Source organism: Dermacentor silvarum, chromosome 7 (genome assembly GCF_013339745.2).
Source record: "Dermacentor silvarum isolate Dsil-2018 chromosome 7, BIME_Dsil_1.4, whole genome shotgun sequence".
Classification (NCBI taxonomy): Eukaryota; Metazoa; Arthropoda; class Arachnida; order Ixodida; family Ixodidae; genus Dermacentor; species Dermacentor silvarum.
Window position 1 is genome coordinate 178,391,294 of NC_051160.1, and position 10,219 is coordinate 178,401,512.

At 46.2% G+C, this 10,219-nt stretch overlaps 1 protein-coding gene across 6 annotated transcripts in view; it reads left to right on the forward strand.

Moving 5' to 3' along the window:
• The window catches only part of LOC119458726 (NAD-dependent protein deacetylase sirtuin-2), a 419,041-nt gene extending 413,738 nt beyond the window's left edge, over positions 1-5,303 (forward strand). For all 6 annotated transcript variants that reach the window (XM_049671396.1, XM_049671397.1, XM_049671400.1 and 3 more), the window contains one exon: positions 5,192-5,303. In XM_049671396.1, the coding sequence (XP_049527353.1) occupies positions 5,192-5,208 (17 nt within the window). In that variant the 3' untranslated portion in view covers positions 5,209-5,303. The remainder of the gene's footprint in view (positions 1-5,191) is intronic.
• The last annotated feature ends 4,916 nt before the right edge of the window (positions 5,304-10,219 follow it).

The following is a 10,219-nucleotide window of genomic DNA, read 5'->3' on the forward strand; positions in this document are numbered from 1 at the left end:
GTGCTTTGAGTGTAGCTTGCTTTTGTGGGCACAGGTTCGCCCAATAAAGAATCAGTTTCTTCATACACAGTTTTACGACTGCTTACTTCAGCGTCACTACTACGTGACAATATACATTCAGTTTTCTTACATATTAAATATATTTCTAGAAATTTAAGGAATTCATAACATGCTTGGAGGTGGCCTATTTACTAAACTATATATGGTGTAATGTATGTCGACATATAAAAGTTATCTTGAGTAATCGGAGTATGCAGTGATACAAGTATGAATGCTCTAGACTGATTGAAACCAAAGTTACAGCTTCTCAAACTTTTTAAAGTCTGGACTCATAGTACCACCCAGGACAAATTACTACTTTTTTAATATTTATGTCATAATATTTGTTTATATTATATGCCCACTTCAATCTCTATTTGTCTACCTTTCTGACAAACAAATAAATATTGTGATAGGACAAGTAGAACCAGAGATATCTTAACTCCAAAAGGGTGACACCACCAGAAATGCTGTTTTGAGAAAATGAGTAAAAACAATCCCCAACCAGTTCATGATGATTATAACATAGTCTAAATTAATAAAGGATGATACAGGGATCCAATAAAGCATGAATAAATGCTCTACACCAATCTGGAGCAATGGGACGCATAAAGATATCTGAGCCAATTTTTGGCTCCCAAAAGCAGGGTCTCCCCTTAAACGACTTACCGGTATTGCCGTCCTCAGTTGCAGCAGAATCTGGCTCCCGTTTCGATGCAGACTTGTTCCGCATAGCTCACGACCGAAACCTAGCTTTCGGGCTTGCATTTCTCGCAAACCCGTCACTTCACCCCAAGTTAAATAACACGAGGTGTCGAAGCGCGATAAACTGGTTTTAGCACAAAATAAGCAACCAGCATAAGTGAACGAACCAATGAATCCGTGCTTGCCGTGTACGCGAAAAATGCCGGTAAAAATTTTAAATCCAGGCCAGAGGTCACGTGGGAGATCGATGATGATGAACGTTATTTTGCGTTTATAATGGCAAAAAAGGAACAGAGTTGGTACTGAACAGTACACTCTCTAATTTGTGGGAACCCTCGGGTCCCATAACCGCCGCACGGGCAGCGAACGCCGTGTCAAGCGCATGCGTGCCAGGGAGAGTTGGGAGAGGGGAAACTTTCCTTCCGCGGGAGGCGCACGGGAATCGCAAGCGCTATCAGCGCCACCGGGTGGGTCACGCGAGATCCCGCTGATATCGCCCGGGTCTCTTGGGGTCTCCAGCAAGCGGCGACGGCGGAAGTCTCCGCCGCCGCTCCCGTATTCCCGCACGGGGTTAGTCAACCGTGTTCTTGCCGCGGCAAATGCCGCGGCCCCCCCTTATTCCCCAGTTGGTAAGTCGGAAGCCTTTCTTTACCTAGTGTATTATTCTCTTCGAGGGAACCCTCAGCGATGTCAACTATAGCTAGCTGGCCTGCCCAAAGTGTTAGTTGCAGTCGTAATAAATGCTTTCCGAGTGTACACGTGCTTGTCGTCTATTGTTTCCTTGAGCTTGTACCGGACCGCGGTTGATGCGCAGGCATGCACCAACCGCAGGGCTCGGTGTGTCGAGGCAGAGGGCCATTGGCATCCCCCCATATCCCGACATTTTGGCGCCCAACGTGGGGCAAGCTCTTGGAAAACGGGACGACAGTCTGTCCGGACCAGCGTTAGGCCTCAGCCGAAGGCGTGATTGCTAGCTAGATATCTGTGTGTGCTTTCTTGAGGGCGAGTTAACGCTGCGCCAGTGTCGCCGAACTCGTGTAGACGCTGAGATTTGCAGCAAGTTTTCTTTTAAGAGTACGCTCGAAGCGAGTGAGTGCAGCAGCCGGCACGGTGGTCGATTTTCCCCTGTACATATGTAAATAACCTCCTTTCTGTATCTTTGGCTCTGGGAGCCGGGCGCCGGAAACGCTGGCTAGGATGTCAGCGGGGCGCAGTCCCAGGAGTCTGCTCGGAAGCTGCGAGTTGAGCAGCGAGCGGGGACCACTTAGCTAGGCCTGCATCTCCTCGCGGCGGCTCATTGGAACCCTTTATGGGTCTTTTGTGGCATTGGTATCTGTCATGGACGCGATTAGGCCTAAGGCTTTGCGGAGCTGCCGGTCGCAAGTTCGAAGACGACCATGCCGTGACATTTAGCGGGTGCAAATGGATTCGCTAGTTCTACTATACTCGCCCGAGCGGAGAAACCTCGTTCGAAATAGAAAGCTTATTTTGTTCAGATGGACCCAATATTCTGCGGGCGGAATAACCGAAATCTCAGGGGACCAGAGAGCGCTTTGTTCATACGAGCATCGCCCTTTTTCGCGCTGTATCGGACCGGAAAAATTCGGTCGAAGCGAATAACTTCATTCAAACGAACTGGATTGTTTTTTTTTCTTCTCGTTACCACATAAAGCTATGCAATAGACGGGTGGTTCAGCATCGTGTCAGACGGCTGACGCTGCGGCGGCCTCTACTGCCTTAATTCTAAGTGTTTGTGGAGTGCATTTGAGTGACTTTGCAGAACGAGTGAAGCTGTCATGACTTGCTATTGCTGCCATGTTCCACGTCCCTGCCTGCTGTCTCGGCCCCTCCCTGTTCGCGGCCCGATGCCGCAGCACATGGCAGCCACAATGAGGGAGGCCCACCATCATACACTCCCACGAGGATGCGTCGGTGCGAGGTTCATCAAGCCGGCGCGCGCGCCGCTTCGAGAAAGTCCTGACCCGCTGTTCCCGGGTGGACATTGCGGCGCGCATCTTGAGGGCAAGCCACCTTCAGCCCCCGTCATCGTCAACCACTGTGATGGCTGCCACATGTGGGTGGCCGCCACACAGGACTGTGCTGCCTATCAACGTGGATTCAGACATTCCCTGCCGGAGTTTACCATCGCATCTGCCCGGATACTTTGTCAATGCCATCGTTCCAGCGATTTCTCCACCGTAGGGCAATATTTAAGGGAGGAGGGATGTGGGAACCCTCGGGTCCCATAACCGCCGCACGGGCAGCGAACGTCGCGTCAAGCGCATGCGTGCCAGGGAGTGTTGGGAGAGGGGAAACTTTCCTTCTGCGGGAGGCGCACGGGAATCGCAAGCGCTATCAGCGCCACCGGGTGGGTCACGTGAGATCCCGCTGATATCGCCCGGGTCTCTTTGGTCTCCAGCAAGCGGCGACGGCGGAAGTCTCTGCCGCCGCTCCCGTATTCCCGCACGTGGTTAGTCAACCGTGTTCTTGCCGCGGCAAATGCCGCGGCCCCCCCTTATTCCCCAGTTGGTAAGTCGGAAGCCCTTCTTTACCTAGTGTATTATTCTCTTCGAGGGAACCCTCAGCGATGTCAACTATAGCTAGCTGGCCTGCTCAAATTGTTAGTTGTAGTTGTAATAAATGCTTTCCGAGTGTACATGTGGTTGTTGTCTATTGTTTCCTCGAGCTTGTACCGGACCGCGGTTGATCCGCAGGCATGCGCCAACCGCGGGGCTCGGTGTGTCGAGGCAGAGGGCCGTTGGCATCCCCCCATATCCCGACAAATTAAGAATAATGATTTTGTACTCTTTGTCATGTAACAAAAACGTTTTGATGAGCGCGGGAGAAAGTTTGTAGGTTAAAATTGCGCTTATTACGGCGCCTCTAGCGAGAGCTACTGAACTCACTTAGGCATATTTTCGAGGGGATGTACTATGCTTGTTTTGTTAGCAGCGATTTTTTCGCCCTCTGTGGCCATTTGGTGAACTCGCGAGTTTCCGGGGCCTGGGGTAACACGCCGCGCTACCAGACTATCAGCGCAGTTGGTGAAGTCCATTGTTGTTTCGGAGGGTGGTGCGGCATATAGCTATGGGCGCTGCCCATTCGTTTTCCGAGGGATGGAAAGGCGACAGGAGAGAGGCGCGCGAGGCTGGAAATGCGGGGAAGGCTGGAAAATAGCGCAATGAGGTGCAACGGCTCGAATTTATTTTTTTCTTTTCAAGAATTTTGCATTCCATTACCTTTCGGCACGGACACCCAGTGGCCAGACATCATCATTATAACTGATAATGCTGCCTGGGGGCATTGTAGTAAGTGGGTTATTTCACCATAGAAAACATACAAAAGTTGACAGTGCGGCAGCTTCTCATTGTTGTAAACAACATATTGGTAAAACCGGTATCGTTAATAGTGTGTTCGACTGTAGTGTCGTTTCTGAGTGACGCAGGAACCTTGTGTGCACAGCAGAATGTACTCTGCACAAACACAAACTGAACGCCGATTGCGGGGCTCTTGCATGAGCAGCTTCCTCGTTCACTGTTTGTTGGTGCCGCTAATGACCAAACAAACTGAAACTGAACGCAAACAAACTGAACGCTGAATGCAGGGCTCTTGCATGAGCAGCTTCCTCGTTCACTGTTTGTTGGTGCCGCTAATGACAGCACTGAGCCGCTCTAATAAATAACCTTTGTAGATCCTGCTCAGATAAGATGAGGTAAGAACACGTCTAAAGCAAACACCTCAGCAGATGTGGCAAAAACACGTCAAAAAACACAATATGCAAACATGCAGCCATTTTCCCCCTGTCACCTCACCAGAAGGCAGCACCTGGTGTTGAGAGTAGTGGCACGGCTGACAATCGCGCTACGAGGCTTTAAATAGTCTAGTCTATGTATTGAACTATTTTGCTATCCCCTTCGAGTTCGATATATCTGGGATCGACTGTAATTGGCCACTGGACATGGTGTTATAGCCACAGACAAGGAAGGTCAAGCCAAACCTCAGCAATGCCGCTCTCTTTATGCAGCATCTGAACTGACGTGTTAGTCGTGAGCAATGTGAGAGGGAATGCTAGATTTGTTATTAAGCTGCAATTAATTGTGATGTGGGGATTCGAATCAGACATATTAAACTTGCAGCACCCAGCTGTTGTGGCTTAACATTTAGACTCATTGACCATATTTATGCGGGGCATGCATGTTTCGCCACTATAGCCTCTTGCAAGCAATTTGGATTTTTTCTTTCATATTGTGCAAAGGGCCAACTCATGCACCTCTGCATGGATGTTGTCCTGTTTTCATGCACTGCAAGTTAGCGTTTGTGGGGCACATAACAGAGTGGCAGTCATGCCCTCATGTAATCACATTTCACTTCCCTCAGCTTGATATTGTCTGACTTCTTTTTTCTTTGTTTCCCGCTCCTTTTCACTTCCTGTCCCACTATTGTGCAGAGGCGTCCAAGCAGTGATGGGATCCAGTGGTGGGCAACTGCGCCTGCTTTCACTTGCTTGTGGTGTGCAGAAATAGTAACTGCTGATTTCCTATAAAGCTTGGTTCACTGTTCATTGAGTGTCTATTCACTATTATCATCTGGAGACACAACATCGGTGTTTTCATTGTTGTCCTCATGTAATACTCTGTATGTTGCTTTTGTGTCTGCCATTGAGCATCAGTACAGAATTGTGTTTGTTTTTTATATGCTAGAGATATTTGCTCTCGTTCCCATCGAGTTATTCCAGAAAGCGTACAACTTGACCTGGCCACGGAGAAACAATGGTTCTGGTGAGTTTATTTTTGACTGCCCAAGTATCCATATGGCATACTATAAATAAATGCGTGCAAGCCTTCGTCATAAAGAAGCTGCATAAGAGACCTGTGGAACTCACTGACCATAATTACAATTTCTTTGTATTCTGTGGGCTGAGTTCTGGTAAGTTGGTAATTTAATGGTGTTCATAAAATGCGCAAAAGACAGACGAAAGGAACACAAACGACAGGACGGGTGTATGTGTTCATTTCGTCTTCATCTTTAGTGCGTTTTATGAACATTGTCAAGATAAACCAACTCACCCAAATTAAGGTATAGTTGGTAATTTATTTATGCATAATGCATGTGTTTCCCTTAACCAAATATCATTTCTGTGTGTGCAAGGAGAATTGAGGGAACTGAGAGGTTGAGTTTTTGTTTGTCACATGAAGATAGAGACAGTGAAGCTAGAAAAATCACAGGGGAACTTACTTGCTATGTTTAAAAGATGTAGAAATAATAAGGTAAAATAAAATGAAAGCGCGAAATCGCGGCCCCTTCCGTGTAAAATAAAATAGATCGGCCACTGTACTTAGTTGCATAAAAGGTTGAATTTCAATACAACAAAATTCTGATATAACAAAGCTAATTGCCGATTCTACCAACTTCGTTATATCGAAGTTTAACTTTACTTTTAAAATACTTTACATTATATTCATGCGTCAGTACAATGACGCATGAAATTGAAGCGAAAATGTGATAACTTTCATCCCATCTACAGTAGACGTAACGTACTAAAGGATGCTTTGTTGTTCAGACAGCCAAACTTTCCAGGTAAATGCGATCACTCGCAATAAAATGTTTAGACAACGTTTTACTTCCACAGTTTATGTGGTGAAAATTTGGTCCTAATTACATTACACTGGTACTACTGGTATGCCTAGTAGTCAGAACATGCATATAAATTACTCAGCTCATTTGCAATTTCACTGCTGTTTTTCAGTGAGATGTTGGAATTCCAAACAATGTGTGCATATTTGGAAGGACTTACCAGGTTTATGTTTAAGTTGTGTGTGCACATTAGTTTTTTTTTATTGCGATAGCAATTATATGGACACTTTCCTAGTAAAAATTCTAATATAAAAACTAATAGCCTATTAGGTTATTGACACTAATACAGTCTATCAGTGTATACAGTCAATATTTATTTATTTATTTTATTTTATTAACAGAATACTGCAGGCCCGAAATAGGGCCCAAGCAGGAGGGGCAAAAGTGCATACAAATATATCCAAACTACGCATACAAATATTAGTAACAAGATCATATACACAGCAAGAAAGAGGACTAATAGTTGTAAAAGCACAAAAAAGAAAAGTAAAAGGGCACGAACCGTAAAAATATTAGCAAATAGCAACATCAAGTGCAGGGCAATGAAGCGTAGCAACACAATGATATATATAGTTGTTTACGCACTTGTAACACAACCAAATTGCCAAAAGCGTGCACACACGCAGATACACAAAAAAAAAAACATTTTACGAGGCCGTTACTGCAGCTGACGAAACATGCGATAACCGAACCCAAGAAGACAGATAAGTGTAGGTACAAATTCGCAGTACATTAATGCCATTGATGTCAAAGACTTATATGTTCTAAAAAATCAGCATTAGATAACTGTGAAAAAGGTGTGTTGTTCCAATCTGTTATGGTGCGTGGAAAGAAAGAATACTTGAAAAGGTTAGTTCGGGCGTTATAAGGTGTTAAAGAGTCAGCATGACGATGCCGTGTTCGACGTGCGGTAAGAGGTTTTAAATAAAAATCTGGGTTTACAGACGAGATTATTCTTGAGCGAAAACAGAAATTTTAATCTTTGTATTTGTCTTCGTAATTGTAGAGTCTGGATGTTATGCTGCATCATTAAATTAGAGGGAGACTCACTTGTATGATATTTAAAATAAATGAACCTGACAGCTTTACGCTCATTGCATTCTGCCGGTGCTAACATATGGGGCAGAAACTTGGAGGTTAACAAAGAAGCTCGAGAACAAGTTAAGGACCGCACAAAGAGCAATGGAATGAAAAATCTTAGGAGTAACGTTAAGAGACAGGAAGCTGGCAATATTAGCTTCCAAATTAGAATAATGTGGCTCCGCAATTGCCAAACTAGTTTTAGGACAGTGTGATATATGCTAGCTCAAAAAGTTTATCGTAATAAAAAATGACGCCACCTGACATGACAGGACAATTATAAAGCACACAAAATGAACATAAGATGTGTATTCCATTGAAACTGTAGGCAGATATAAGGAACTCTAGACAGAAATCTTGCACAGCGTTGTTGGAAACAGGCATGTCATTGCTTGCAACGCACACAGCAATCGGCCCGATGGCCCTGTACAGAAGTACTTAGGTCCACCGTCAGGATAAAAAAAAAACAAAATAAAACACTTCATACTGTACTATAGAAGCATAACTAAGAAGTATAATTACCTCGAAATGGTAAATTGGCGCCGGGGAAAACACTGCACATCGATGCACGCTGATAGATCCACAAAGCCGCGAAGGACAGGGGTAAAACAGTTGCCTTGCATTGTTTTGAAGTCACAACAGCAGCCATACATAAAAATATCCATATATACTACTGCACAAATGAGATTACACAGGCACTAACACCACGGGTTCCTTAAAAACAAATTGTTCATTCACTAACACGCACGCACACCTCGCATGACACGTCGTCTTGACATGTTGCCTTGACACATGGACTACTAAGTGGTTCGTTTTGAGAAAGAAAAGAAAAGGTACATGGGCCATGACAGCACCTCCTCTATGGCAGGCACTGCTGTGACCCGGTTGATGGAGTAAAAAGGGGGGTAAGCATTATAGTGCCCGGGTCGTTCTAGCGCTTAAGCCCCAAAAACGCTACGTTCACCCAAATAGCCGCTAAATACTGATTTGACTTGGCTTCGTATATTGAAGCTTATGTTTAAATAGATGAATGCAACAAGAGCTCTGAGGGAAGTTTGAGAAGTTATTTGATGTCGTTAAATGTGAGAGTCTGCTGCAAAGTAGTCGTTCTGAGAGTGTAGTGTTTAGCAGACTTCGCCTGTGCACATGACTGGTGAAGTGATTGGGGACGTTGTCGTTCTGCCCGTGTAGTGTTTAGTGGACTTCTCCTGTGCCCGTGACGGATCGTGTTGCCCAGTAGCTTTGTGAAAGCTGATGTGGTTTGTGTTGACCTCGTAGCCCCTTTTGCCAGTTCCAAGGTGGTGCCTGTGCCATTGATTGATCACGTTGCCCAGTAGCTTTGTTGAAGTTGATATAATTTCTGTGGATGTCGTCGCCGCTTATGACAGTGCTCTAATTATAGGTGGTCACTCTGCCTTTAGAAGCGCATACGAGCACGAGAAACTTCACCCGTTTTCGTGTAACAACGTGGAGGTCTTGAAATGTTAGCTTGAAAATCAACCAGCATAAAATCAAGTCTGCGTTTTGTGGTGGTACGAACTTATGCTTGTGCGAGCAGCAAAATGGCAAAGGAACCGTTGCATAACGCCGGTTCCAGAAAGTCAGCTTTGCCGCCATACTGTCGTGTTGTGCGGTGAAACATGTTTTGTGTTGCGGGGAAGTATATAAAAAATTGGACAGCAGCCACTGTGTTACTGTAGCGGCTTTCTTGTTTTGGGGCCATGGCCGTGCGCTTTTAGAAGGGGCGAACAGAGGGGAATCATGGTCGAAGAGCATGGCACAAGCCCTGCTGGTGCATCACTTAAAAAAAAATATGAAACGAGTAGGAGTGGGTGACGCCAAAAAAAGGCCTTGACTTTTGTATGACCAAAGCACTTCCAAGCATATTGCCACGCCTGTACTCCGATGAAGAGGAGGACTATGCGAGCAGGCATGTGCGCTTCTATCAAGGCACAGTGAAGAAGAAGAAGTCGCAGTAGCGCGCTGTATTAAAAAGGTGACCTGCTGCTATTCTTCTTGATCAGGGCTGTGCGACCTCTGTTTTTGACGTTGCGACACTGGTCGAGGTGCTGGAGCCTTGAACCTCTTGCGTTCAACCCCTATCAGGTCCCGTACACCCAGTCCGGAAGCTCCACCTCTCGTCACGATTCCAGTCCATCGATTCAGTCGGCGCCTGCTCGGCCTGAGCCCGGAATTCCCTCCCGTTGCGCCTCCCGCCAGCATGGCAGTTCCAACACCTTCGGCCACTGTTCCTTCTTCTCAGACGGCGCCGAGCCTTTACCAGGTGACTCTTGAACAGCCTCGCGTTCCCACAACCTTCCATGGTGATGCTTTTGAAGATGTCAAGGACTGGCTCGATCAGTATGAGCGCATCGCTGATGTCAATCACTGAACCGAGCGACAGAAACTCACCCATGCTTATTTCGCACTCGAGAAGAGTGCTCGCACATGGTACGAGAACAGGGAAGCAAGCTTCCACACATGGGGAAATTTTCGGCGTCAGCTCCTCGATACATTCGCAAACTCGGACCGGTGCGATTTCGCGCAACAACTTATTAAGGCTCGCGTACAGCAGCCGAACGAATCTGTCGTCACGTATGCAAAGGATATGGCCCGTCTGTTTTGCTGAGGCGAAGAAGGTGCGTCATCTCATGCGGGGAATTAAGGAACCGCTGTTTGCAGGCCTTGTACGAAACCCGCCCACAATGGTTGACGACTTCATCAAAGAAGCGACTATCATTGAGCGGGCACTTCAGCAACG